This window comes from Heloderma suspectum, chromosome 1, assembly GCF_057233095.1.
Source record: "Heloderma suspectum isolate Gila_16-S chromosome 1, 16-S_ref, whole genome shotgun sequence".
In the NCBI taxonomy this organism is placed as follows: Eukaryota; Metazoa; Chordata; class Lepidosauria; order Squamata; family Helodermatidae; genus Heloderma; species Heloderma suspectum.
Genome location: NC_139458.1, coordinates 248,248,096 through 248,275,391, shown reverse-complemented (window position 1 = coordinate 248,275,391; position 27,296 = coordinate 248,248,096). Strand labels below are relative to the sequence as shown.

Genomic DNA, 27,296 nt, shown 5'->3' with positions numbered 1-27,296 from the left:
ACGTCATCCTCCTCCAGGGCCTCTCCTGTGCTTTGCAAACATAGTGTTGTTGTTTTTTATAACAAGGGAAGTCTGGTATATCCTGAATGACGGCATGACACCCTGGTTTATTTTTGCAACCCCAATATACTATAGCACCACCCAGTGGTTGTGTAATCAAACATATAGAAAAGCAGAAAGAAAAATTGCAGTAAAAACATGTGTAAAGGAGCTGGACTTAATCCTGCAAAGAATCTGGAAGCAGAAGCCTTGGTAAAGTGGCAGGTTAAAAGCCTTATGTAGAAAAGCCCAGAACTCTGACCTTAGAGGGGGGTTCCCTAAAATTAGACACTCCACTCCCATCCTGCAGCTTCTCCCAGCTACTACAAAGATTTCCATCGTGGCTTCCTCTATGAGATTGGAACTCCAATGGGGAGTTGAAGATGGGGAGAAACAGGGGTGTTAGGGGCATGCAGGGGGGGGAATGGCAATGGATCTAAGGGATCCTAAGCCCTCACAGCCTCCAACCATGCCCCTGACACAGAGGGAAAGTGAGATGGGCTCTGAGGCCCATCTAACAGAGATTTCTTTTTTGGAGGATGGAGAGGCAAAAAATCCATGGGCAGGATGTGGAACCTCTATGGGCCAGAGATTCTGAATTCCTGATTTAAAGAGATAGGTCTGATGCCACACATCTAATGCAACCCTTAGTCTCACCAATTCCAGAACTGGTCCTGCAAATATCCATTACATAAAGTCTGACGGTAACAGCAATAGCTACCTTGGCCTAAGAATAACTTTATGTGATATAATGTATATTATTTTTCCAAAAAGACAAATTATAATGCATTCAGTCTAAAGGAATTTTATTTCATATTCAGAAAAACAATGAATAATAAACACATGATTGGGAGTGAGAGAGTTCACTGTCTGCCATAACTTGCCATGATTGACTAGATCACCCTTTCCAGCCAATGACAGGCCAGGGATTGGGGATCTCTTTACACATAGAGATGAAATACACAAATACTTCCATAATATCAGCTCTACAGTCACATATCTACATAGACTATCTTTACATACATACACACATTTGGTCCTTGATAGTGATCAGGACTTTATGGAGCCACATGGACAGAACATTTATTACGAACATTTCTTCCGTTCAGAAGGAAAAGACAACTTTAGAAAATGGAGTGGTTATTTATACAGCCAACACAGATTTTTGGTCTACAATCCTGCATCTGAAATTATTCCTTTTTAGGGATATTCCTTTATATTCCTGTGAAATGTACTAGAACAGAATAGGTGAGGCACAATATAACAATGTTCATTAAAAACATGAGATTGGTGTAGAATTACATTGCAGTGATCATATAGAAATAGATGTTTTCTTCCCCTACCCCCACTAAACTACCACCAGCTACTCTCAATACAAAGAAAACATGGCAGAAATATCAGTGAAGCAATGAGTTTACCAACTCAGTTGAGGCCAATGGGAGCTTTTCTCCCAACTGAAATAGCAGCTGTGGGGAAGGGTGATCTGGATCAAGATTGCGGGGGGGGGGGAGGGTTAAGCCCTCCCCTGCCTCTGCTGCGCCCATGATCTGGATTGGATCATGTGGCTGCTATTTACTTTAAAAAAACACACCAATCACACAGTTGCTAATTGCATGAATAACATCACGTGTAGTTTGGCCCTCATTCTCCTGAGATACTGGTCCAAGTCATTGTTAGCAACAGGAGATTTTACCTCTGATGGTGCATAGTTATAATACAGTGAGAAACTAAACAGTGGCCAAGAGAAGAATTGATCAGAGGTTAGCAGGCTGAAGCACCTGAAATACAATACAATAAGGCAGTGGTGACCTAGCTCTTGTTTAGATCCATGGATTTCTCAACCCATAGACCTCCTTATTGTATAGGCTCCCTGTTGGTCAAAATATAGACTCTTGCATTGACCAGTGGTTCATTTTTAGCGTAGCAGAACGTCTTCAGATTCCACCTGCCTTATACTTATGGACATCAGTACAGAAAGACACAGAAGTTATAACACTATAATAAGGTGTGATATTTCATTTTCCTCCCTTAAAACCTGACAAAGACCTGTCATTAATGCATATAAAGATACAGATGAATGATACAGATTCATTTGGAATTCACCAAAATACCCTTTGAAACCTAAAACCTTTTAAATCAAAATCCCCCTAAAATGCTTTCAAGTATTTTAAAAATTAACATGACATGAGTTGAGTAATATATACTCATTCATAAATCTAGCTTACTACTGCATTCACCAGCAAGCGGTTTCTGCCTAGTTTGAACAGACTATTCTACTTCCAAGTAGGAGCCATTGCTAGAAAAGAGATCAGTAAATTAAAAAAAAAAATAACACAGAAGTTTCCATTGGACTACTATTACAACCACATGCTAAAGCGACAACACTTTAACACACACTGAAGTATAGAGTACTTCTATATAGTACTCAAGGTTGCGTGCAAATTATGGCTGGGATCCAAAGAACTGGCCAATGAGTTCCACTTAGCCAAGGGGTTTTTGTGTTTCCGTTACTCAAGCAGCAGCCCTCCATTTCACTCACATGGCACACCCCTTTTGAAACTAAAGGGAGTTTCAAAGCAGATTGTGGATATGTCATAGGAAACTGCCATTCAAATTATGGGGGGAAGAGTGAAAAATTCCACTGGGTGTGCTCAGGTGCTTAAGCATGTCCAAAGTATCTCCTTGAATTCTGGCCTATTCAGCAACACTTCAGAAATTCAAATTACTTTTAAATGTGTGTGTGTGGGGGGGGAGCTGTTTTAGAAATATGTTCTCTGTAGGCAAGTTTCTTTCTGTAACTTCCTAGGTTCATGGAGGATGAATTCATATAGTTAGATTACATAACAGTATGTATTCTTTGGCAGGTGACATTCTGCAGCTCTGATGTGCTTGTAATGTATCACCTCAGCATCCAACAAGGTGAGGCAGAACAAGTGCTCTGTGACTGAACTGGACTCCATAAAAACAAGTAAACCAAGCACATGACAGATGCAGTTCACCACATGGAAAACTATTCCCATTCACCCTAGTTACTAAAGACTGTCCAGAAGCGCCAGGAGACAAGACTAATAGTTCTCTCATGTGGGAATGCTGGGAGTTGAAGTCCAACCCATCTGGAGGGCTCCAGGTTGGGGAAGACTGGTTTAAACCCATCTGATTGGAAGGAATGGAGAATATGCAGAGAATGATGTACAGAAAACTCACATTAGAAGAACTGGAATGTTGCAAATACTACAAGAGTGTGATGCAGGTTTCCTACTGTTTCTGAAACAAGGGTATGAATAAACCAGGCTATTGGCATAATTCAAACCATATTTATGCAGCTGAAATCAACTGAGGAGGAAACCAATTGCATATATGGCACATGTTTGGCAAGCAGAAGGTCCCAGGTTCAATCTAATTAACAAGAACTAGCTTGCAGATGATAGGAAAGGCCACTGTGCCTGATAACTTGGAGAACAGCCACCAGTCAAAGCAGGCAATATTGGATGACAGGCCAATACAGTGTGGCCTGGTAGAAGTCAGTTTCCTATGTGCCTGATGGGCACTAACTAGTTTAAAGGTTCACGGGGCACCTAAATATGATTTGTATCATTCAAGTGCAAAATGCAGCTGCATTTACTTGTTGGCAGGGTACAAAAGGACATGTGTTACACAATGTACACAGTGTTGGGGTAGCAAGGATTCAGTAACCTTGGATTTGGTCCAGGGACTGCCTGGTAGATAAAAAGAAGTTATCAGTTGCCAAAAATACTTGTCCTGTACAGTTGCCTGCTGTTTGCCATCTTGATTTTCCCCAAGACAAGGAGAGACACAAAATCCACATTATTAATAAAGAATTGCTAGAGGCAATGAGTGAAAAAAAAAGCAGAAGTCTTTTTCAAAACAAGGACAGAGAAGAGTGTAGGCTCACTTTCAGTAATTAGGGTGGCACTGACCCAAGATTTGAATTGAGGAAGATGCTGAGAAACAAATGTTTTTCTCTCTAGCTTCTGTTCTCAATTAGCTTTTCCCAAATCAGACATTGAGCTACCTATATGGCATGAAAAGGTAGTCTTACTAAGGACAAGAACATCCCCAAAGGCTTTTATTTTATTTAGCAATGGCTAAAGCTCCCTATCAGCCCAGCTTTACCATCTGAGATGTCTGGCACAACAGCTGTTAAAGTCTCTTACACTGGCAAAAATGTCCTGGCTTTTAATACTCTATTTGTTAGGCAATTTCAACAGGGGAATAGATCACCTATCGAAAGATAGCCTGAACCATTTTAATAGTGTTTCTTCACCTTGCAGCACTCTTTAAACATGAACGTCAGGTACCATTTTGTGAGGTAGGCAGGTTTTATTCTATTGTAGCTGCTCTTACATGATTGGCCGCTGGGGACATTTGCAATATACGTAGAAGACTAATGTTCCTCCCTTCTCCCCTCCCCCCATTTGCAAGTATTTTTTACAGTCACTACAACACAGTGTTTGTTAGTGAACACCGTAAATCAGCCTTCCCCAGCCTCACATCCTCCAGATGTGTGGGCTGACAACTCCCAGTATCCCTCAGCATGTGTTGTAGTCCAACACATCTGGAGGGCACCAGGCTGGGGAAGGCTGCTGTGAAGAGGAAAGTGTGTGGCTAAGCATGTAGGAGCCCCTCAACATGGAGTCAGTTGTGGCCCATGGACATCATGTGTTTATGGCCTAGTTCTCACAGATGTAGTGATCATCCTGAGGTAGCGATCACTGGGCTATGCTGCTTCACACTGCTAGTGGGACCCACTTAACCTAATGCTTCTCTATACCAAAAAATAAAATAAAAATCCCTCCACATAGCAAACCAGTATGTTAGGGAAGAGGACATGGCTGCCCTTCTCCTTGATGTGCTAGTTTTCTACATGGAGGGAAATTTTTGTATGGAGAAGATTCAACCATGTGAATCCATGTCACAAGAAGTCTGGGTATAATTAGGAAGTCTGAGTTTCCTACCTCGATGAAAACTAGGCCTACTACACTCCTCCTCTTTGTACTATGTGTGTATTTGTCTCTACCATCCCCACCCCCGTTGCTTTGTCTATCCATGCTCAGTTTCTGCTTTCTAGTGCCTCAGCATTTACCAGACATGGAATACCTTGTACTGGTCACCACATGTCAAAAAGGATATTTTAGAACCAAAATTATTAGGGGTCTGGAGCAATTTTCCTATGAGAGAAGGGTACAGGTATTGGGGCTTTTTAGCTGAGGAAAAAGGCAAGTAAGGGGGAACATGATAGAGGTGCATAAACTTAGCATGATGTGGATGAAGTGGACAAGGAGATTTTTTCCCCCTTCTCTCATAATACTAGGACCCAGGGCCATCCAATTAAGCTGAATGATGGGAGATTCAGGACAGATAAAAGGAAGTACTTCTTCACAAAGCGCAAAGTCAAACCATGGAACCCACTTCCACAAGATGACCACCAAGGTAGATGGCTTTAAAAAGGACTTAGACAAATCCATGGAGGATGACTATTAGACAGGATGTTCATATGTTACCTTGAGGAACAGGTACTTTCCGGGAAAGGGGATGATGGACTTGATAAGGCCTTTAGTTTGATCCAGCAAGGTTTTTGTACCTTTCAAAGCAAAGCAGTTAAATACCAACTTAAACCCTTCCTTCTTTCATCCTATAAAAACATATCAATCTAACATAGGTAAGAAAAGTCAACAAAGTAACCTAACTTACTGAACCCTCTGCAGCTAATAGTGTGGATGTGTGTGTGTGTGGGGGGGGGATTTAAAACTGGGCAAACTGTACTGGGGGAAAGCATGAAATTACTTCTTTCTTAGCCTGTTCCTGTTGGGGGGGGGGGGGCAAAGCTGCTTTTAAGTTAAAAAATATGTTGGAAGATCTGATATTCTGTCTAGTTTGGCCCTTATTGGCTGCAGGTTATCCTAGTTGTTCTTGTAAAAGCTACTACTGTGAAATTATTGACAGAGAAACTGAGATATTTCCTGGAGAACCACTGAGTTTAGAAGTTGCTACAGATAAGATTAACTTGGACCATTAGGAAAGATGCTTCTCTTAACTTCTGAACTGTTTAGTTTCTTGCTTAAAAGTGTGCTAAATCAATTGAGGCTATTTGCTAATCATTTCTGACTTGATTGTTCCCTGCAGCCTGCAAGCTCAAATATGTAATTTTAATGTGCAACCTGAAATATGACTCATGTATTCCAAACCAATAAGCTGGTGCCAGAAACAAGGAAAAACGTGTGTTGTCTTTCTCTGCAATGTAATCCTCTGAATTACTATCTGTACATCTGCCTTTCATAAGCTGAGAAGCCCATAGCAAAGTCAGGCAGCCCCGAAGACCCCAGACTCTGAGAATGTACCCCTATCCTTTCTGACAATGTGTGCTCAGCAAATGATGCAAGGGATAGACGCAATTGTATGACCTAATGATTATCTAACGGAAAAGCAATGAGATTATTTACAGACTATATCATTGTTGCTAAAGAGAACCTGGCAATTTGTGCTGGCAGCCACATAGATAAAACTGGCTTAACTAGCTGGCCTCTAAAGCTATAGCAGTGTCTTTTTCAGTCAGCATGAGGACTTTTTGCTACAGGACCCCACAAAAGTGCTTCACAAGACGGCATTCTCTGCATAACGCAATTCTATGCAGCATTCTCTGCCTAATACAAGAGTAGATTTGGTTTATTACAACGTAATAAATATTACTACGGGTAAAATCCAGTTAGGTTTTTCCCATTGGAACGGCTTCCATCAGCAGAAGCAGGAGGGGAATGATTCCTGCGGGCCCTCAAAATCTAATCTGGAGGGCTACGGGGCCCTCTGGAGCAAATTTCGGGGCACATGGGGTGCTGCGGGAGGAAGGAGGGTGGGAGAAAGTCCCACTGAGAGAGCAGGCTTCCGCTCACATGACAGTGGTTTCTGCTCTATGTTCCCACATAAAAAGGGGAACTCTTTTGTGGGGGGCAGTATACAAATGTAACATGTTTCATGCCCTAGATGTCACTCTGCTTCATAAAAAAAGGGCAATTTCAATAAGTATCGGGGAGATATGGAAACGATCAAGGTTATTTGTGGTGAGATAGCTATTTATCAAAACAGGTTTCTTACCCTTCCTGCCAAAGAGCTCACAACCAAGAACCTAAGATTATCCCATTTATCCTACAGCAGACCACTCCCATTCCTGTAGGTAGAAACACATGTCAAGGTACGTGTGCATTGCCTGGTTCCAAAGCACAATCCAAAATCCTGATTGGATGGTGTTAAAATCCTGATGATCAGCTGTTCAGGGTAAAGTGGGAAGGCTGAATTCAGCCCTCCCTCCCAAACAGATGGTAGGCAGTACTTAATGCATTCTGAGCAGGAATGCACATTCACAGCTCCGGCTCCTGTATCAGACTTTAGCCGAGCAAAATGCACATTCCCACTTACTGGATGGGAGTATGCTTTTGGGGGGGGCTTTAGTATATATGGGGGAAACCTGGTTGGAGGTTATGTCATTCTGCAGGACTACACTACATTTAGGGGAAGCAAGTAAGAGTTTCACAAGGTCTGAAAATATACAGAAGTGGATTGGTGATGCATGCTCCAGATCTAGGAAATAATCTGGATCATTTTCCTTGTGCAAGGATAGTTAAAAGCCAGAACTACTTGTTTGGTGGCCAACACACATCTGCTACAAAGCTGTGGTGGCAAGGGGCTTTTCTTTTCTTTTTAAAAAAGCTCAATGATTCCAAGCCTCATTCAAGCATTGACTTAAATGGTCTTTTTTAATTTAGGCTTTGTGAGATTTGGAACTTATTGCCCTGAACATATTTTTTTTTACCCAAATCTGGAGTATGCCTCTGCCTATTAAAGATGAAGAAAAACTTGTATTGGCCCTAACATCTCCAAATACTGAGTAGATCCACAAATAACAACCTGCTCAAGAATGGATTGCATGGTTGAAAACTGCAGCTAACATGCATCTTATTCTAAGGGCAGCATAGAAGATATCCTCACGCCAGGTGTAGCCCACTCCTCTCATAAATAATTGGCTTTTAGAAAGCAAGGGATCTTTCTTTTTATATGTGTGCTCTCAAGCAAAGAACAAACACTTTACAAGCATTGACATGCTGTTCTAGAAAAGATTATTCTTTGGTCTGCAGTCTTGAAGGCTTAGGACTTAATTTATAAGGGGTACTAATCTCAGCACCAACAATAGGCACGAAAATGAAGTTAGGGCATCTTCACAGGAAGATTAAATCAGTTCTTCCTTCAATTGTGTTGTTGCATGTTATGAATGTCAATACTTAACAATCATGCAGAATGCTCATTCACATTACAAATGCATCTCCTCTGCATAAACAACAGTTAGAAGATAACGTAAGGAGCAGAGAGAGGCTCAAAGGCAATTTAAGTGTCCTGTGTGAAAATAGTCTTGGCAGTTGCCACATAAGTGTCATTATGACAATTTTTGCACAGTAATGGGTGGTGTTTCAGCCTCTTACCATTTCTTATTTGGGCTACTTAAACATTCTTTTAAAATGTCCCAACAGAAATAGATGCTTTAAATGGCTTGGGGAAGGGTTGGGAAGGCAAAAATATAAATTAAAATAGTACTTTTTAGGATAATTATGACTAATTGCCATTAGCCATGCATATCTGTCATACATTGGCTTCTGCTTCTCCCAAAGGCTTCACTTTCCTGATTTCTCCAACTACAACTATAACTAGTAGAAACAGCAGTGGGAACAAGATAGTTATTATGTCCCACAGTCTGTGGTCTTAAATCAACATAAGCTGTCCTTCAAGGAGAGGGTGTCTTTCAAAATACAATACAGCAGGCTTGATATAATAACTAGAGGAAACGCAATTTCTCTTCCTGTATAACTCAGACTAACGAAGTGACTTCACCTAGCATATTCTAATTTTCACAATCTACCCTGCAAGGTGGGCCTTTAACTTTAGTTCAACAAAAGAAAAAGCTTTGCTGAAACAGCTTACATTCATATCCGTACATGTGTGCTGCATATTTGTGTACACATGCATCAATATGAAACATCACTTTCTTACCACAAAGGTTTCCCATTCTCAAAGGAGGGGTGGGGGTGGGGAGAAACACACTACACACACTCTTGCACAGACTTAGTAGTTTGTGGCTGGCATACCACTATGTTCCATACCACTGGAATAGAAAAGGGAAACATTTGCTCAATGCCACATGGCCACAGGGTCTCTTCAAAGTTAAAGATGTTGTCTCCAAAATGCAATGTCAGTGGAACGTCCCTCTTTCTTCTCATTCATAGAACTGATTCTTTAGATTCTAGATCTTTAGTACTAGATGATGGAGTGGGGACTACTTGATTCTTGTGCGTTACCAGAGGTGAGGTCTCCCCTTCAGCCTTGCTGTTTGGAATGGCTTCTACGTGGACTTCATTTATTTCTGCCTCTTTCTCCTTAGCTTCTTTTTGATTCAGATAATGAAGGATGCCTGCTCCAAAGGCATCTCCTTCTACGTTCACAACCGTGGTGGTCCGGTCCCTAATCAATAGGGAAAGCAGACAAGCTGGTTTAACATGTTTTATACAGACACAAGAGATCTCTGATGTTAATGAAATATCACTGAAGATATTTTTGCTCAGTCAGCCTACAACTATGATTTTTCAGATTTGTCACTCACCACAGGTTTAGTTAACAGAGAGCATTTACACTCCAGAGTAGGGATGCCATGAAACACTGAATAGGGCTGCTCATAAGAGCAAATGGCCATACTCAGTTTCTGGAAGAAGGAGTGGGGTCAGAAGCCTGGCTCACCTTAAGTGAATAACCCTTCGATTCTGCTTGCACATGCCCTATGGAGCTATGCTGGCCAATGCCAACGTGAACACAGAGCACGCTGACACAGACGGGGCAGAGGCGGCACCACCCTGGCTCTGTCAGTGCGCTCTGCTCACGCTGGCCAATGAGGTGGGTGCACCCCACCTCACTACTCACATGAACCTGACACTGGAGGGTGGGGCCAAAGGCTACCCCCTGGGGGCTATCCATGGTGGAGAGGCCTTTGGGCCCTCATGGGATCTAATGGAGGGACCCCCAGCAGACCTCTTCAAGCAGCTTGTTGAACACTGAGCCCTCCTTGAAGGGTTTCGATGTTGGAGGGGGAGTTGGTGGTGGTGGGAGATGTTTTAAGTCGCGCAACCTGCTGCTGCAGACATATTAGAAGTATATTTGTTAGATGTACTTTCTTCATTGGAGATTATTTTTGCAATTTATAGCTAAGTACCTGGGCCTCAAGATGCAGCATCTCTCCTACTGCTTGTGGGGGGGGGGGGCACACAGCAAGAGCTTGTTTTGTCTCTTACACTGTATAACAGAAATAGGGCATTTCCTATTTCATGGAGTGAAATGGAGCTTGGAGTCACGCATTAGCTGCTTTGTTCCCGCTCCTCTTCCAACTGCAGGCAAGCACAGCCACGATCACAGTGAAGAAGTACAGGAAAAATTGCCAAAGCAATTACTTCTCCATTCCCTCCAGCAAGAAGAAACAAGTGACAGTGTGTGGGACACAACAGCTCTCTCCTTGATGACATCCCATGTAAAAGAGGTACTCCTGCCACTGAGGCTTATGGTGGCTATCAGAACCAGTGGCCACTATAAGTGCCTGGAGGCTTAGATGCATGTGGTGTCCAAGAGCCAAACTAGACATGGCAGCAGACTTCCAGGGATGAGATCAGGTGAGGGGAACTGACCCTCTGCCCCACCATGGCTTACCTCCTTGTAGCTCCTCCCTACAAATGCTTCTCCCTCAGCCAATCATGTCAGGTACTGGAGCCCCAGCTCAGGCAAAAGTGCTTGGAGAGATGGGATGGGGGAAAGCCAGCCATAGGCAGAGAGAAGGTTCAGCTCCCCGCATAAGAACCTAGGAAGCTGCCTTATGCCTAGGTCAGGCTATTTCTCCATCTAGCCCAGTATTGCCCACTCTGACCTGCAGTCTCTCTCCAAGGTCTCAGGCAGACTTTTTCCCATCACTTCCAACCTGATCCTTTTAACTGGAGGTGCCCAAGATTGACCCTGGCATGTGCTCCGCCGAGCAATGCCCTTTTTGCTCTTAACATTGGATCCCTCACCCCCCTTTTTCTATATGATTGGGGAAATTCTGTGTTTAAACACATAAAATTGTGCCTTCACATCTAGTCCTGACCTCAGTAAGGGGCCACCCGGTTCCCTCCTTTTAAGGACTCCTCCTTCTTTTCATGCTGTATACTTATGTGCTGACTTTGTTATCCTTCTGAAATGTATGCTCTCCTCATATCGAAAAACCATATTCAGTTCATGCCACTAACTACCCCCAATACCACCACAATGATGTGCTCTCAACTACAGATGTTGTGGGGCAGATATCTGGTACTTACACAATCCAATCCACGGCCAATATGAGAGAGATATCATTGGTGGGAAGTCCAATGGCCTCCAAGATAATAGCTATGGTTAGAACTCCTCCAGCTGGGATTCCAGCAGCTCCCACACTGGATGCAGTGGCAGTGACACTGTCAACACAAATTAATATTGGTTAGTATCGTGCTGAAATCGCACATATACCTTAAAAAACCTGAATGACTAAGGATATGCAGAACCTGTCCTTTTATTGCCAGGGATATTTCTTCCTTCCTACACCCTGGCATCACATGTTTGAGACACTTACCTGAAAAATCAAATGTGCTGTTCTGCAATGCACATCCAAGTCACTGTTGTGCATCATACACGTATTATCAGCAATAGGCTTAATCATGTTCATCACATTCCCCATTCACATCATGTTCACAATTCAAAAGCACAGATCTTTCTCTAAGCCATATAATGCAAATCTGAATCACTGCTGTGCATCACAGGTATAACTAGCTTACATTGCAATTTTATACATGTCTACTCAGAAGTAAGCCCCACTGAACTTAATGGGGCTTCCTCCCAGGTAGGTGTGTACAGTATTGCAGTATTAAGGTACAATCCTATGCACGTTTGGACAGAAAAACGTCCTACAACTCTCAGCTTTCCCCAGCCATCCATGCTGCCTGGTGAATGCTGAGAGTTGTAGGACTTTTTTCTGTCTTAACATACATAAGATTGCAGTCTTAATTGCATATGTAGTCGCTGCTTTCTCGTACAGCAGCCTTCCCCAACCTGGTGCCCTCCAGATGTTTTGGACTGTAACTCCCAAGACTCCTGACTGTTGGCCGTGCTAGCTGGGCTGATGGGAGCTGAAATCCAAAGCAACTGGACGGAACCAGGTTGGGGAAGGCAGCTTTACAGGTTCAGTGATAACACTCTCAAGCCCACTGCCCCCATGAACACTTAATCACAATAGCAAAATATACTGTTTTCTCATTAGGAAGAGAAAAGCACCAGTATTTGCAGCATCTCTCTGAAGGGCATACTTTCTAAATGGTAGTTTAACCAAAGTGCAACAAAGTAAGCTGAAAGAAGGCATACAGTTATTTCCCTAGTGCACCTGTGTAGCTAGAGAGGTCTGCTGTTGATATACTGTACAACAAACAATGTTGCAACTGCACTTGGCTATCATGGATAAACTGGTTTGAATTCCAACTTACAGAATAGTAAAGATCTGTCCAATATTGAGGTCGAAGTTATTCAGCTGAGCAATAAAGACAGCAGCTATGCACTGAAAAATAGCAGCTCCATCCATATTCACAGTAGCTCCAATAGGCAGAATAAACCTGCTAATCCTTTTGTCTACACCATTGTTATCTTCAATGCATTTGATCATTGAAGGAAGAGTTGCAGAGCTAGATGTGGTCAAGAAAGAAGCACAACATCATCAGGTCTGGCAATGTCCTCTGTAACCTGAAATAAGAATCCTACTGGCCAGTTGTATCAGAGACATGCTGTTCCAGGAAACTAGGGCACTAAAGAGAGTTCTACATTTTTAATTTCCAAAAGATACATCCAGATCTTATGAAAAAAAAACAGTAAAGAGTGGTCACCAGTACATGAATTATTATTTCTGTTTTACTGCTATATTATGACTAGTTTAAAGACACATTTTCTAAGAATCTAGGGTGGACTGGATTTCATTATTTGTCTTGGTGGCAAAAAGTATATAACTTGCAGTGCCCAACAGCCAGATGTCTCAGATCTCTCAAATTGCACATCTCCTACAATTGGGGTGCTAATGCTCTTTGGCTTTTCAGCACAGTCCTACACAAGTCTACTCAGAAGAAAAGCCGACTGAGCTCAATGGGGCGTATTCCAAGGTAAGTGGTTCTAGGATTAAAGCCTTAAAATCTTAGCCATCAAGTGCTGACAGCCATATATTAGGGCAACCTTCCCCAACCTGGTGCCCTCCAGATGCTTAGGACTACAACTCCTAGCATTCCTGACCATTGATCATGCTGGCTGGGGCTGATGGGTGTTGAAGACTATATTAGGGTATAGAGACATGGACCACCCACACTTCTGAGTGTGCCTCACATTTTGAAAACTGTGAAATTAAACCCCATAAGAACCCTTTGTCCTGCAAGAAAAGCCACAAAAAAGTCTAAGGAGGTTATTGAACTAGAATTATTACTCTAAATAATGTAATTCCCCTTTTCAGAAATAAAAGCAAAAATCAACCAACCTGGAACAAGTAGCAAAGGCTGTTGTAAGCGGTGTTATAAGTCCTAACAGAAAAGTAAAAGGGTTGTTGCGTGTGATTGCAAAATAAATAAGTGGTAAAACGATCCCTCCATGGATAATATGACCCAGAATCGAAGCAAAGATATATTTTCCGAGGCTTGTCACCAGCAGGACTATGTCATCCATTTCCACAATCTTGCTTCCAACAAGAAACATTATGCCAAGAGGAACATACCTGAACAGAAGTTAGCATTAAACATTAGTAAGGAACAAAGTCTTTCAAGTGGAATATGCTATACTAAACCAAAGCATATCAAGAAGGCAGCACTTTGCTATGCACACCAAATACTGAATAACACTGGATTTAAAATAATTGACTAAGACTTGCATTTTGATCAGTATGTTTTCCTTAAAGAAGATTACCTTTTCTGCACTGCCTGTCATTTCACAAACCTTTATCTTGAAAATAAGCCAAGCCCCCACCCACCGCTTTACTATTTTTCGCAAGGGTGTGTCCTCCCGAGTTATGCCAAGCCTGCCCTGGAACACTCATCTAGCTCCAACAGAAGAAAAAATAAAGTTGTGAATACTGATGTATTTCTGCTTCCACAGCAAAGCTATCACTGCTGCCTCCCTTCATTTATTGGCTGAGGGACAAAACATTAATAGTGGTGTTGAATTAGAGTTTGAACAGAGGAGCATCATGCTAAATTAAAATAAGTGGTTGGGGAAATATTATGGCAAGGCCTGAGGCAAAGGGTTATATCCAATGTTGGTCTAACTTAGGTCCCATTAATTTCAATGGGTGTACTCTAAGTAGGACCAATGCTGGATACAACCCAATGGAACAGCACAAATGGACTAAGGTTTACAAAAGGGTCCAAGGTTTAATCCTGGGCATTTACAAGTAAGGCTGGGAAAGACTCCTGTTTGAAGCCTTGGAGAACTGCTTCCAGTCATTGCAGACAAGACCGAGCTAGATGGAATCAGATGGTCTGATCCTAAACATGTTTTGACCATGGAATCTCATCACTTCAAATTCCAAATCCTTAACTTAATCCTAAATCTTTCACTTAATCTAGGGCAGGGTGCTTTTTCTACAAATTGCTAATTAGGATTTGGAGGGAGACTCTAAATACCATAAAATTAGCAAGGCAGTACTGAGAAGTTCTGTTCATTTGAGTGTCAAGTCAAGATGAATGTCCATAATCTACAAAGAGGAGGATTATATGGTGACTGATTAACTTGGAATGTTGGCTTAGTAATGGGCCAGAGACAAAAAGCCATCACCTATCAGTTTGTACAGTATCACATGAATTATTCCTTAAAGTAAAAATCTTGAATTGCTCTAATCCAAATCCCTAATGAAAGGTACTAACATAAAGGTCTGATTTCTACGTTCATACGTTTTGTAGAATTCGTTCCACTGCTTGGAGACAAATTTCTCTTCTCCTTCCAGCCCTGCTTTTTTTTCATTAAAAAAAAATAGCAACTTAACCCTTCAACCTGCATCAGAGATCTCAAGTACCTCAAGGCAGGCTGTCCATGTAATGCAAATGTCACAGCTCTTAACTAGTTTGAATAAAATGGATTTATTCAATAAGATGAAAGGTGACCAATTTAAAAGGCTTTAGAAAAAAGCCACAAATGTATCTGTTGAAGGTAGCATCTTAATGGAGGCTTCTTTCTAAGGGGAGCATGTGCTAGCCTACCTTTTAACATTATTACTGATGATGACCATGAGGTAGGGAAGAAGAGGCTGTAGCTCAGTGGCAGAGCCCCTGCTTTGCATGCAGAAGGTCCTAGGTTCAATCCCCACCATCTCCAGGTAGGGCTGGAAAAACTCCTGCCTAAAACCCTGGAGAGCTGCTGCCAGTTGTTATTGGCAGTTCTGGGCTAGATGGATCAACGGACTGACTTGATATTAGGCATCTTCCTATGTGCCAAACATTCAGGTCCTACATCATCTGCACAAGAGAAATGAGAGGAAGCAGGGTCCTGACAGGCCAATAGCCTTTAGTAAGCCTCTGGACCCAATGTTACCTCAAAAGGGGACTGGCAGATTGGTGCAGCCCAGACACTCCCCTCCTAAACCAACTTTCCATGCAAAGTTGGCAGATGAAAGCCTGAATCAGCTGGTCACTCCCTTGGGAATTTCTGCTTCTCTAAGCAGCTGTGTAATGTGCAACTGATATTTTGGTCACACCCGCCATCGCTCTGTGACTAGCAGCCAAGTAGCTCTTCAGTAGAGAACTTACTAGGGAGTACATGCCATTGAATTCGGTAGGACTTTTGAGTAAACATGTTTGGGCTTGCACTGAAATATTTAAAGCTTTGAAAGGAAGAAAAAATGTTATTACAGCTACATAGCTGGCATGCACATGGAATCCCAGCTATTGAACATATGAAGAGGGTTTTAATGATTGAAAGTTTCTGCTTCCAATTGTGCAGTCACACTAATTATTAACAAGCGGTTAGGCAAAAATCTCTGTTGAATCACTGGGCTTCTTTTTAAATGTAGAACTCTGTGTCTAGGTGATTTAGAGCAATTCCAGAGGACTTACACTACAAATGAACCACAGACAGGAAAGAAGGCCATGGTTACAAAGATGTGTATATATCATATAACCTATGCATTTTGAGCTCTCAGTGTTCAGCTAGAAAATAATCTAGTCACCAGCTCCTGGAAGTTGACAAAAAATAGCTCAGGACATTGCCTGTAACATGTCTTTCCTACAAAGAAATGCTATGGCACCTTCCCAAGATATTTTGGATAACTTACAGTTTAGATTTTACCCCAGCAGAAAAATGAAAAGTTCAGAACACATATGGCTGGACCCAGAGTAAGTTAGTTGCACTTAGAACCCACTGAAAAACAAATGTGAAAAATGACTCATGGCTACGTGAAGTCTCACTGATTATCAATGGGAACTATATTCAACTAATTTACAGACCAATCCTTGCCTGTGTTGGGTGTGTTGGGATGGAGGAAGAGTCCATGGTGGAGGAACTGCCACTTCCTAAGCTCTACCAGGCTCATGCTGGTCAGGGCAGGAAGTGTCAGGGTGGCTTTTTTTTTTACTGCTGCTCTCCCCCCCCCTTTCTCCTCCAATGGGAACAAAGTATGAGGGAACATCCCCTGATCCACCCCTGGCACTCCTCAGATTGTTCCTCCCCCCCCCCCCAACCACTGTCAGAGCAGCAACAGCAGAGCAACCATAGCACTGGAATTTTCGACTGCTGGTCAAAGTATTACCTACACGGTAGTCCTCCATTTTCACCTGCAGAAGAGGAGGTCCACAATATCCTATGACCCCTGGAACAGCCTCCCAGGGGGACCTTTAGTCTAACTTCAACCCAGTGGGTCTTAACACTGAACTGACAATGGCCCTCTTCACACCTGAGTTTTTTAGCAGGATTGTTCTTCTTTAATCACTGTTTTTTACAGAAGCTTTAGATGACGCCGCTGCTCTCCTGCTGCTATCTCACAGCTTTCCTTCCCTCTTCCCGTGTTATCTGAGAATAGGGAAAACCTGGCATTTTCTGTGCTTGCCATTGAAATCGTCATTTCCCCCCTGTGGATTTCCCCTTTAGCATTTTGTCCCACTCTGTGTGGGCATGTGCTAGCAGGTGTTGCTGGGTGGTGTTGAATAACATTGTCATGACAACAAATTGGTGAGAAGTGGGGGCCGGTAACTTTGGGTGACTGTTTCTGCTTCTCTCCTGTTCCACTACGGGCACCAAGATCCCCTTGAACACAGCAATGCTTACTTCTGGGTAAACCCATTGGCTGTAAGGCTTTCCTTGGAGTAAGTGCCATTGAAATCTGTGTGGCTTGCTTCTGAGTAGGCATGCACAAGAGTGCATTGTAAGTCTACTTAGAGTAGCAGTCTTAAGGTCCCCCATCCCCTTCAGTGCATTTACTTTGAACCTCCCCCTCCCACTGACTTCACTGACTGTTTCATCTCCCTTTTGCTCTCCAGATTGATGGCCTTTTTTCCTCCCAGGGTGGATGGGGGAGTCTCTCTTCTCAGCCATACAGGAGAAAGGCTTGACATTTAGGATTTCAATTGGTATTAAAAGTGCTTTTCTCCTCAGTTGAATAAATTCATCATGCAGAGCTTGGATGATCATTTTTAATAGCTTCTCTTTGGGATGTGGAGTTGTTTTACATAAGGCAGTAATGCTGAGGTGGTTTTCCACAGGACTCCATCCCACCTAGCCAGCCACTACCTCTTCTCCTAGCCCACCTTGCAGGGTCATTGGGAAGCCAGAAGAAGGGGAAAGAGCAACAACAGCATGGGGGTAGGGAGAAAGCCAGCCACTATCTCTTCTCCTAGCCAAACTTGCAGGGTCATTGAGAATAAGGGAGAACAGCAACAACAGAATAGGGTGGGGGGAAGCAAGCTGGGTCTAATGAAGTTGTCCCCCATGAAGTGGTCGCCTGGGGGGAGTGGGGCTGCTAGGGATGGCTTGGTGCACTGACTGTATACAAGTCCATTTGTGGATTTCTTACTTCTGTAGCTGGGAACCTAAAAATCGGTATACCCTTCAAATGCAGTAGTGTAAGCAATATACTGCATTTTATTCCATCACACACCAACATATTTAGCAGAGACGGACTAGGAGCACCAGCAACCTCGGGGTAAGCCACCAAGAAGACTCCCTCTCCCTCGGAGGAAGGAGGGGATCAGCTCCCATAGCCTGCTATCCAGATCACTTCTGACTTCCCTCCTGCTGTGGAGGAGTGGAGGGATGGGGCGGAGCCATCAATCATGTAACAGGAAGCAATGATCAGGGGAGGGGATGGGGTATGGAGCCCGCAGCCCCCTTCTGTTCTGATTGTTCCATGCAGCTCAGCCCAGCCATGAAAAGATATAATGCAGAGGGGCGTGCTATGAGAAATGCCTGTATACAGGGCCAATGTAAATCCCGGAAAGGAACTGGAATCAAAAGGAACGGTTTGTAGTGGAATAAAATGCCAGGTGTGAAGACAGCCAATAAGAATACTATCGACTTTGTAATGCTGGGGGTGGGGTGGGTCCTCCCACACTGAAGAAGCCAAGACTCCGTCTTCTGGTTAGTAGCCAAGCTCAGGTTTAGATGTGCATTTCCTCCACATAATAGGTATTCCCAAATAAGAAAAATACAGTGGCTGACATAGTTTTGACATAACATAATCAAGTAGAACAGTAGACCCTCAGTTCAATGATTCTGCAGTGTATAAAGCATTATACCCCTAGATAAATGGACAGAACTGTATTCATACTAATTGAGCTGGTTTGGACTTTATCCTTACAAACTGAAAACTGCATGCATGCTGTGCCAATGTTCCTATAAGACGGCACTAAAGCAAACCTCTACAAGCATTATCTATTTTCTAAAGATGTGGACACAGAAAGAAAACACAATATACTGGTACTAAAAAATGCAAACCAGCTCACAGTTGATGCAGGTAAACATTAGCCGCTTTGCATTGGTTTTACTGATGCCAACACAGATGTTTTCCAGGAAGTATTTGTGGAGAAGGCTTGAGTTTAAAATGCTTGCCACTATGAACATCTCCTCTCTCTGGCCCAGATAACCTAACTTCTCCATTTCTGAGAGCTGTGTCTACCTCTCTTAGGCACACAGGATGGTATTTCTCCTCAATGAGTCCTGTCTATCAAGAGTAAAGAGAAAATGGCTCCCATTTTACACTTCTTACTCCCATCTGCCTTGGCTCGAAAAGCGTCCATAGCTCATCTCCCTAGGTGCTCTCTGTCTACATGAGGGGGATGTCAAGCTTCCCCACCACTTCTGATTGGAGTATTCTCCTCCCCCTGTCAAACCCCTCCCCTGAGTCTACAGGGATAAACATGGGGTTTATTCCCTTTGCAATTTGTCATCTTTCTGTTGTAAACTGAACAACCTGGGTGATCCTTGCATCGAGCAGGTACATTTGAAATCTTTCTTTAAGACTATGTAGTATAAGCCATACAGAAAGTAAATGTTTTTTTCCCCCCTTTTGGATGCTACCTAGCTCATGCCCCCCACCCCTTATCTCTAAACTTAATAAAGCTTCCTTAATGTGGAACATGGGTTTCACTGTATGCTTATGACCACCCAAGGTTTATTTCCTTGAGTGCCAGATTGCTAGTTCATGCTACGAACTTGACTAAAGGCAAGGAAAGGGTAAGCAGGCTAAACTCACCCAGCAGTGACTGGGGAGTCAGCTAGCAGTTGCGCTCTCCCAGGAAAGATCCCACAAATTTTGGAGTCCCCTTAGATCAGAATAGAGGGTTGAAGAGAGGGGTGGTATCAGCAATAGACGGCCCAGGCCCATCGATTAGAAGCTTCTCCACAGTATTGTTTTAAAGAACACTCACCACATGATCCAAGACACTAAGACCATGGTTGCCTCATTGAAGGAATTAAAGAAACGAATGAGTTCTTCGCCTTCAGGGCCAAGTTTTTTCAAGGCTACTCCCAAAACCAGAGCAAAGAGAACTAGCCCCAGGATATTCATTCCTTCAGTCTCAGTGCCAACAGGGAACTGTAAAATAACACATACAAACACAGTCATAATATTAAGTGTCTCAATACTGAGCTCCAATTGTATGAACCTAGATCTTCAAGTTAGTTTTGCTTTCCCTTCTCTTGTGATATTAACTATGGCAAGGCTACAGAATGGATAAAAATATGCAAAATATTGTAAAAATACCAGAGTAGAACTCAAAAGGGTCTGTCTCTGGGCACAAATATAAACCCTTCAACAGAAAAGATGGTTTTCAGAAGAGTGTCCAGAATGTAGATGGTGGGTCCTCCACCATCCACAATTTTAACATTTAAGAATGAGAACTTCTGTGATGCTTTTACACAAGTATACTTGGAACAGTTCAATTGGTCTCTGTTCTTTGGCAGAGGGGAAGGTTCACATTAATTGACTTGTTTGAGCAAAGCGGTCATTGATATCATCAAGTTTATCTTGAAATACCTTTCCTCAGACTACTGAAGTTACGAATTACCTCTACATCAGGTTTTTGGGGGAGAGAGAGTTGTAGCATATGACTTATGTGTGTTGACAGATGGGATGCATGGGAGATTGGGAGCATTAGTCCTGCTCTCACATGCATTCAGCATAACATCTGAACAAAGCCTAAGGCCCCATCTACACGAGCCTTTTACTCCAGGGTGGCTGCAATTCGAGGTTCTTCGGGACAGATGATGCAGTCACCACTTCGCAGCCATCTGTGTTTTTTTTCCTGGAAAATGCGGATTTCCAAGGAGGTGTTTTGCTGCAATGTTTTTTGCTTGCTGTGGGTTTCCCACGGTTGCGAGCCAACTGTTCCTTCCAAACTGACTTCACATTTTGCAGTGGGCATGTTGTAGGCGTGCATAGTGCTTGCATCACTCTGTGATGCCCCTTTACTCCCCCTGTCCCTTCACAGCTGCGCAGTTACAGAGGCACAGAGAGGCGTTTTCATTTTTTAATCACACTTTCACACAGTTTTGCAGCTTCGTATCTTTGCAATGGTTGCTTTTGGACTCAGTGCCCAAGGGCCAGGGGGGTCTTGGGGGAGGACCAACTTCACTCTGGCCACCATTTCTGAGTGACGGGTAGAGATGTACCACTCATGCTGATGAGTACAAACCATTGCAAGAGTCTCAGGCTGGGGAACTGACAAACAGATGGTGTGGCAATGAAGGAGCACAGAACACCCACTTTTCACCTAACGAGGGATGGACAGACACAACAGAACCCCTAAAATACAAAACAACCACTGAAGTGTCGCACTCCCATGCTCACGGGACTGCACCGCTGTGCATTAAGATATAATGGCAAAAAAAAGGTCACAGCCGAGTCTGTTAGGGAAGCCTGCTGTAAATTGTGAGTGTATCGCAGCAGAAGCTAATTCAAAACTGAAATGCTGCACAGTTGCGATGGAGTGAAGGGTGAAAGCGCTGCCATGTAGATGGGGCCCTAAGAGTTGTATCCAATGTTAGTCCTACTTAGAGTGGACCAAATTGAAATGAATGGGACTTAAGTTAGGCTAGCACTGGATTTAACCCTAAGTTATACCGTTTGTACACATGTAAACTCAGTGCAGATGTTAGGATGAATACATGGGGAGGAGGGGAGCATGGCAGGCAGAATCCAGAATCCTTCCCTCTGACACACATGTTGCTCAGTACACATATGTTGTCCGAACAGGACATAAAAAGTCAAAGGAAGTGATCAGCAATAAGGATAAAAAACAGACACACTTATTAAAGGTCATATAGTTGTTTGTTTTCTGAGAGAGAGAGAGAGAGGGAGGGAGGGAGGGAGGAAGGAAGGAATAAAACATGCTAGCAGAGATGCTTCAACCCTCCATAAGGTTATTGGTGAGGGGGGGGGGTGGAGTGGGGGGCAGAGAAATAATGACAAAAAATAAGCAAGTGGCCAAGATACAATATTTCTACACTATTTCCACCCTCCCTGAGCAGTCCCGACGCCCTATCCTGCTTTGTATAGAAGGGCCTTGGATGCTCCCAAGAAGCTGGGGGGGGGGGGTGGCACAAGCAGCTGCAGCTGAGGGGAGGGAAAACTTTCCTTCTGTGAACTTACCTTATGATCCAAGCCAATGTTCCCTCCAGGGTCATAACACCATTTCTTAACTATACTAATATTCATTAGTCAAATAGTTTTGGGTGGTCTTCAACGTGATATGTCAATTTGGAGATTAAAGCAGAAATGGGACAGAGCAGATTTATTATGGGTGAACACATGCAGAAGTGACACAGACTGATTCATCCATCCTGACCTAGTCACAACAAATGGTATGTGGGAACTTCTCTTCCCTACACCATCTTAGTTCACACACTTCTGCTGCTAAGCAACAGCAAATGGTGAAGGATGGACAGACTAGTGCCCAACGACACAAGGCTGTGAGGACCTCAGCCCACTAAAGAGAGGCTGCGAGGACCTTAGCCCACTAAAGAGAGGCTGCCCAGGTGCTTTTCTCCTGTGTCTTTTTATCATCAGTACTTCTCCACATTGCCCAAGAGTACTTTAATAAAAACCATGCATATTCTGAAGATGTAACAAAGGTCTAATCTTAAGGTAAACATCTGTATGCAAACAACTACGATTAGAGCAATACCATTGCTTACCTTTTCAATGGTAGCATTCCCAAGGCTAGCATTTATTACTGCTTTGTAATCAGTGATATACTGTTAAAGAAAAATAGTATTTTGATTAAATATTTTATATACCATTAAACTGATACATTCTTTATTATACAACTTGTGAAAACTCATCTGGGGCTTCTTATATATAATCAGGGAAGATGTCACACCCATGATGCAGCTATACAAATAATATAAGAGATCAGATTGGCCTCTGTAATACACTTGTCAAAAAAAAACCATGCTTTCTACAAATTAAAGCCTAGAAGTTGCCCCAGTACTCTTCTCCTGCATTTATTTTATCAGTGGTACTTCTGAACATTTCCTGAGGCTGTGATCCTATGTATACTTCACTGGTAGTAAGTCCCATTGAACAGAGTGGGATTACTTCTGAGTAAACATGCATAGGATCAGGCTGCAAGACTGCTTTAATAACAATTACACATATTGTAAAGTCATAAAGAAGGTTTCTCTCTAAAGCTTGTAAGAAAAGGATAAGATTAACTCAAAACCGTTGCTTACCTTCTCAATGGTACCATTTTCACTGGTTACATTTCTTACTATTGCTTTATAATCAGTGGCATACTGTTAATGAAAAAGAATTATTTTGATTAATATCTGATACACCATTAGACAGGTATACAGGTTTATTGTTATACAGCCTGTAAACTTACACCTGGAGTTTCTTATTTGTAACCTTAGAAACTACCACACACACTGATGATGCTATACAGATAAAATAAGAGGTCAGATTTTGTTCCCACAGTACATTTGTCAGAATAAGATATGCTTTCTACAAGTTAAGGCCCTTATTCCATAATGTTTTACTAATACTAATACCATCTTATGGAAAACAGTGAGGCTGCTTGTACAAGAATAATCAAGTACTGTCTGAGAGCACATCTATATGGGGCATTTCAAGGGGGGGGAGAATAAAAGCGCCCAGTCATTCATCTGGGCCCATACTGCACAGACTCTTGCTCATCTGCACAGTAAGATAGGAACAAGAGAGGGGACAAATAAAAGGTTACCCTATCTAAATTGTGCAATGCTAGCACAAGATTCTCCCACAAAGCATTTGTAACTTCCTTTTAAAGCCACTCCTTGGCACTTTGGGATTGGAGCTCACATGGCCAGTCCTAGAAGGCAAAGATTTGCAAGCTGTTCTGTTACCAAAAATGGGAACATAGCAGCTGCACTTATGGGACTCAGCTGCCAGCTAGACTGGGGACGAAATGTAAGATTGCAGCCATCGTTGTACGCATGAAGACTGTAATCCTAAGCATAGTTTCCTCAAAGTAATTCCCACTGAACTCAGTGGAACTTATTTCCATCTACATACATTTATGGCTGTTTTAGTCCTATTTGAGTAAGTTAGCTGGTGCAAAGGATTGCACCTTATAAGGCTACACATCACCTTCTTACTTTTTTGTTAAGGCACCTGTGTTAAACCAAGCAGGTCAGCATGAACTACACAAGGGGAGTTTGAAGGAACTCCAGATTCTTATCAGATGAATTTTTAAAAATAAAAAAAGTGGAACAAATGCGGGCAGGAACTTTTTACAGAGGAAGGGCTTCCAAACTCTGCACAAAGCCTAGCTAATTAGACTGTAGCTTAGTAACCTTTTTGCCAGTCAACAGACCGTGGAAGAGCCGCTGACTAAATATAGGCTATTGACTGGACGCTTGGGACAGCTAATGGCAGACACTGCATATAATATAATTAAATCTGGAACATTAATTTGGGGTGTGGAGAGATTCAATGATTCAATGTAGAAGCAATGGGGGAAGAGGGTAAATAGATGCCACCTGCATCACTGGTATTAAGAGCTAACGAATCAGGTTGTGAAGCCAAGGATTTGGAACTGATGTGGGATTCAGGGCAAACAGTGAAAGGCAACATGAAATAACAGCAAGAGTTTTCTTCAACCCAAAGTTCAAGTCATTCAGGGCTTACTCACACCTTACCATTCCAGTCTAAGGACTCTTATTTTGCAGTACCTTTCTTGTGGTTTAATGCTACCCACTACTTTCTTGTACCCACAGCAAAGGCTACGAAAATGCAACGGGCAAAGTTTGAAGGGACTTTAGTGCAGGAATGTTTTGGAGCGATGTTATGCTTTTTCTGGGGGGATATTCCAGTTCAAGAAAAGGAAGAAAGATAATTTTGAGAAATACAGATTGTTCCAGAAGCACCCCCCAATATTTCAAACCAACTTCAGAGAGCATCTCTACACCAGCCTAAAATCCTGCATTTAAAATGGGGCTTTCTACGTCTGTTTTAAATGCAGGATCATGATGACTCCCTTTTTCACGCATTTCCTTTTCCCCCTCCTTCTCCCCCGTATAGTCTTCCATATCTTTCATTGATCTCACTCCTCTTCTTGCCTCTTTTCACGGAGGAACTCAAGTGGAACATAATGGGGTAATTTGATAACTCATTATCTGCAATCTATTTAAAAACTGAACAAAGGGCATTTAGTGCAGGAGACGCCCTGGAGGCTCACACCGTTATGTAAAGAGCCTGCAAACTTCTGTGAGAGAGCCATCTCAAGAGCAGGATAAAAGCTCCATGTGAGGAAAGCCAAAATGTCAGACTATTGAACTAATGGTGAAAGATAATTCCTTGTCAAGAGGCTACACGCCAGATAGAAAGCAGGAAGGATCCAATGCTGAAATTCTTCCATTAGTCTGTCTTTGGTATGTTGAAATTCCTAGTTACCCAAATTCGCTGACCAGGTTTACATGATCACGGAGGGAAAGTAAGCCATAATTACCCTCTCCAGGCATGGGTAGTCGTGACGTCTGAACCCGGCAAGGGTGGGTGGCTGGGGTGGTTTACAAACCACCCAGCAACCCTAAGAACAAGCCATGGGTTTCAGGGTGGTTTGTAAACCACCCCAACCAACCACCCTTGCTGGGTTCAGATGTCACAACCCATGCCCAGCAAGAATAATTATGCTAATTAGGCAGCTTGCAACCAGAACATGCAGGGAGAGAAAATAAGCCACCGTGGCTTATTTCCCCTCTGTGATGGTTCAAACCCGCCCACTGTGTTCCTCATAACAATGGATATTTGTATAAGTATTACTCTTGTAAATCTATACACTTTGGTAAGCCCCTCACCCATCTACCCCAAGCCTTGCATAAGTGAAACTCTACTATACATCAGAACTACACTATGGTGTATTTACCCTGGTCTTTGGTACACAAACAGTAGTAAGGAAACTCATCAGTTTCCTTGGTTACTCATGGTATATACCATTATGTTTTAGTGCAAGTGTATTCTGGATAGAATCCCTTTATAGGAAGTGAGAATCTTTTTGACAAATTTTACAGAAATCTCAGTCCAAACAAAGAAAGGGGGGGAAAGAGCATGGACATTACCGATCGAAAGGCTGCAACAATGAGATTTGATGGAAATAAGTTTCTGTGGGAAAAAAGAAGCCAAACACAAAAAACAAAGATTAGGATTTGACAACAGCTTATACACTTAATTATTTGTTTTCACATTAGAACAATATTATTGCTATAGCAGGATTAAAACATTAACGAGGCATAATGCCATATAATCACGTTTTGCATCAGTGTTATTAGGCCTGAGCTGACATGCTTGCCATTACAGAACATGCCATTGCAGAACATACAAATGAATTACAGTTGAATTAATAACTGTTCTCTCCAACTATCATGTGACATTTTCCACATTCCACATTAAAATCCATTTTAAAAAAGAGATAGAAAAAAAAGTGAGCTAAACATGATATGACCCCCTCACAGTAGGTCTATAAATCTAGTTTCTTTCCCAGAATATGAACCTTGATTCATAGAAAATTGCCTTATAATAAAAAATAGGCAATCCTGAGTATAAAAAAGATGCTGTAGAAATCTGTGGATCCTGAATACCAAGGTAGAGGACCAGTGATTGGAAAATGTGAGCAGTTTTATTTGGAAATAATTCTAATTTCAAAGTTATGCTAAAGAAATTTGTTTTCCCTACTTCATTTTATACACTGCAGAAATACAAATATGAACTCATGAATGGATGAGGCAGCAATTCCCATTACATAGGGCAACTTCCCACATTTTGCTTTTGCAGGAAATTCCAGAATTACACAAATTATTCTCATAGTAAACATACGGACATCACACGTGTGTTCATACTTCTGGAAATCAAGGCACAATCAGGTTTTCTAGAACCACATAAGACACCCACATGTTACACATTTTCTCCAAGAAACATCAATGCATGTCCTGTGACAAGTGTATTTGCTGCAACACATTGTTACACTCTTCCTACTTCTCCAAGCAGTGAGAAGTTCCAATGGTGGAGTACTCATCCATGTTCAGTTTCCTATGGAAGGTGGTCACTGCAGGCTTATGGCATTTTCTAACATTTGAGTCTATTTACAAATACAGACACTGAGCATAGATGGAAGCACAGCTTAAAACTCCAACAGACAACCACATCCACAGTCTCACATCAGATCTCC

At 42.4% G+C, this 27,296-nt stretch overlaps 1 protein-coding gene across 1 annotated transcript in view; it reads right to left on the bottom strand.

The window, feature by feature from the left end:
* Positions 1 to 6,695: 6,695 nt before the first annotated feature.
* Positions 6,696 to 27,296, bottom strand: part of SLC1A4 (solute carrier family 1 member 4) — a 34,797-nt gene continuing 14,196 nt past the window's right edge. Inside the window, exons 2-9 of the mRNA XM_084823563.1 lie at positions 26,191 to 26,233; positions 23,326 to 23,388; positions 22,789 to 22,848; positions 20,022 to 20,188; positions 13,655 to 13,888; positions 12,627 to 12,821; positions 11,433 to 11,567; positions 6,696 to 9,561 (exon numbers count right to left, since the gene is read on the bottom strand). Coding sequence (XP_084679689.1) covers positions 9,321 to 9,561; positions 11,433 to 11,567; positions 12,627 to 12,821; positions 13,655 to 13,888; positions 20,022 to 20,188; positions 22,789 to 22,848; positions 23,326 to 23,388; positions 26,191 to 26,233 — 1,138 coding nt within the window. The 3' untranslated portion in view covers positions 6,696 to 9,320. The remainder of the gene's footprint in view (positions 9,562 to 11,432; positions 11,568 to 12,626; positions 12,822 to 13,654; positions 13,889 to 20,021; positions 20,189 to 22,788; positions 22,849 to 23,325; positions 23,389 to 26,190; positions 26,234 to 27,296) is intronic.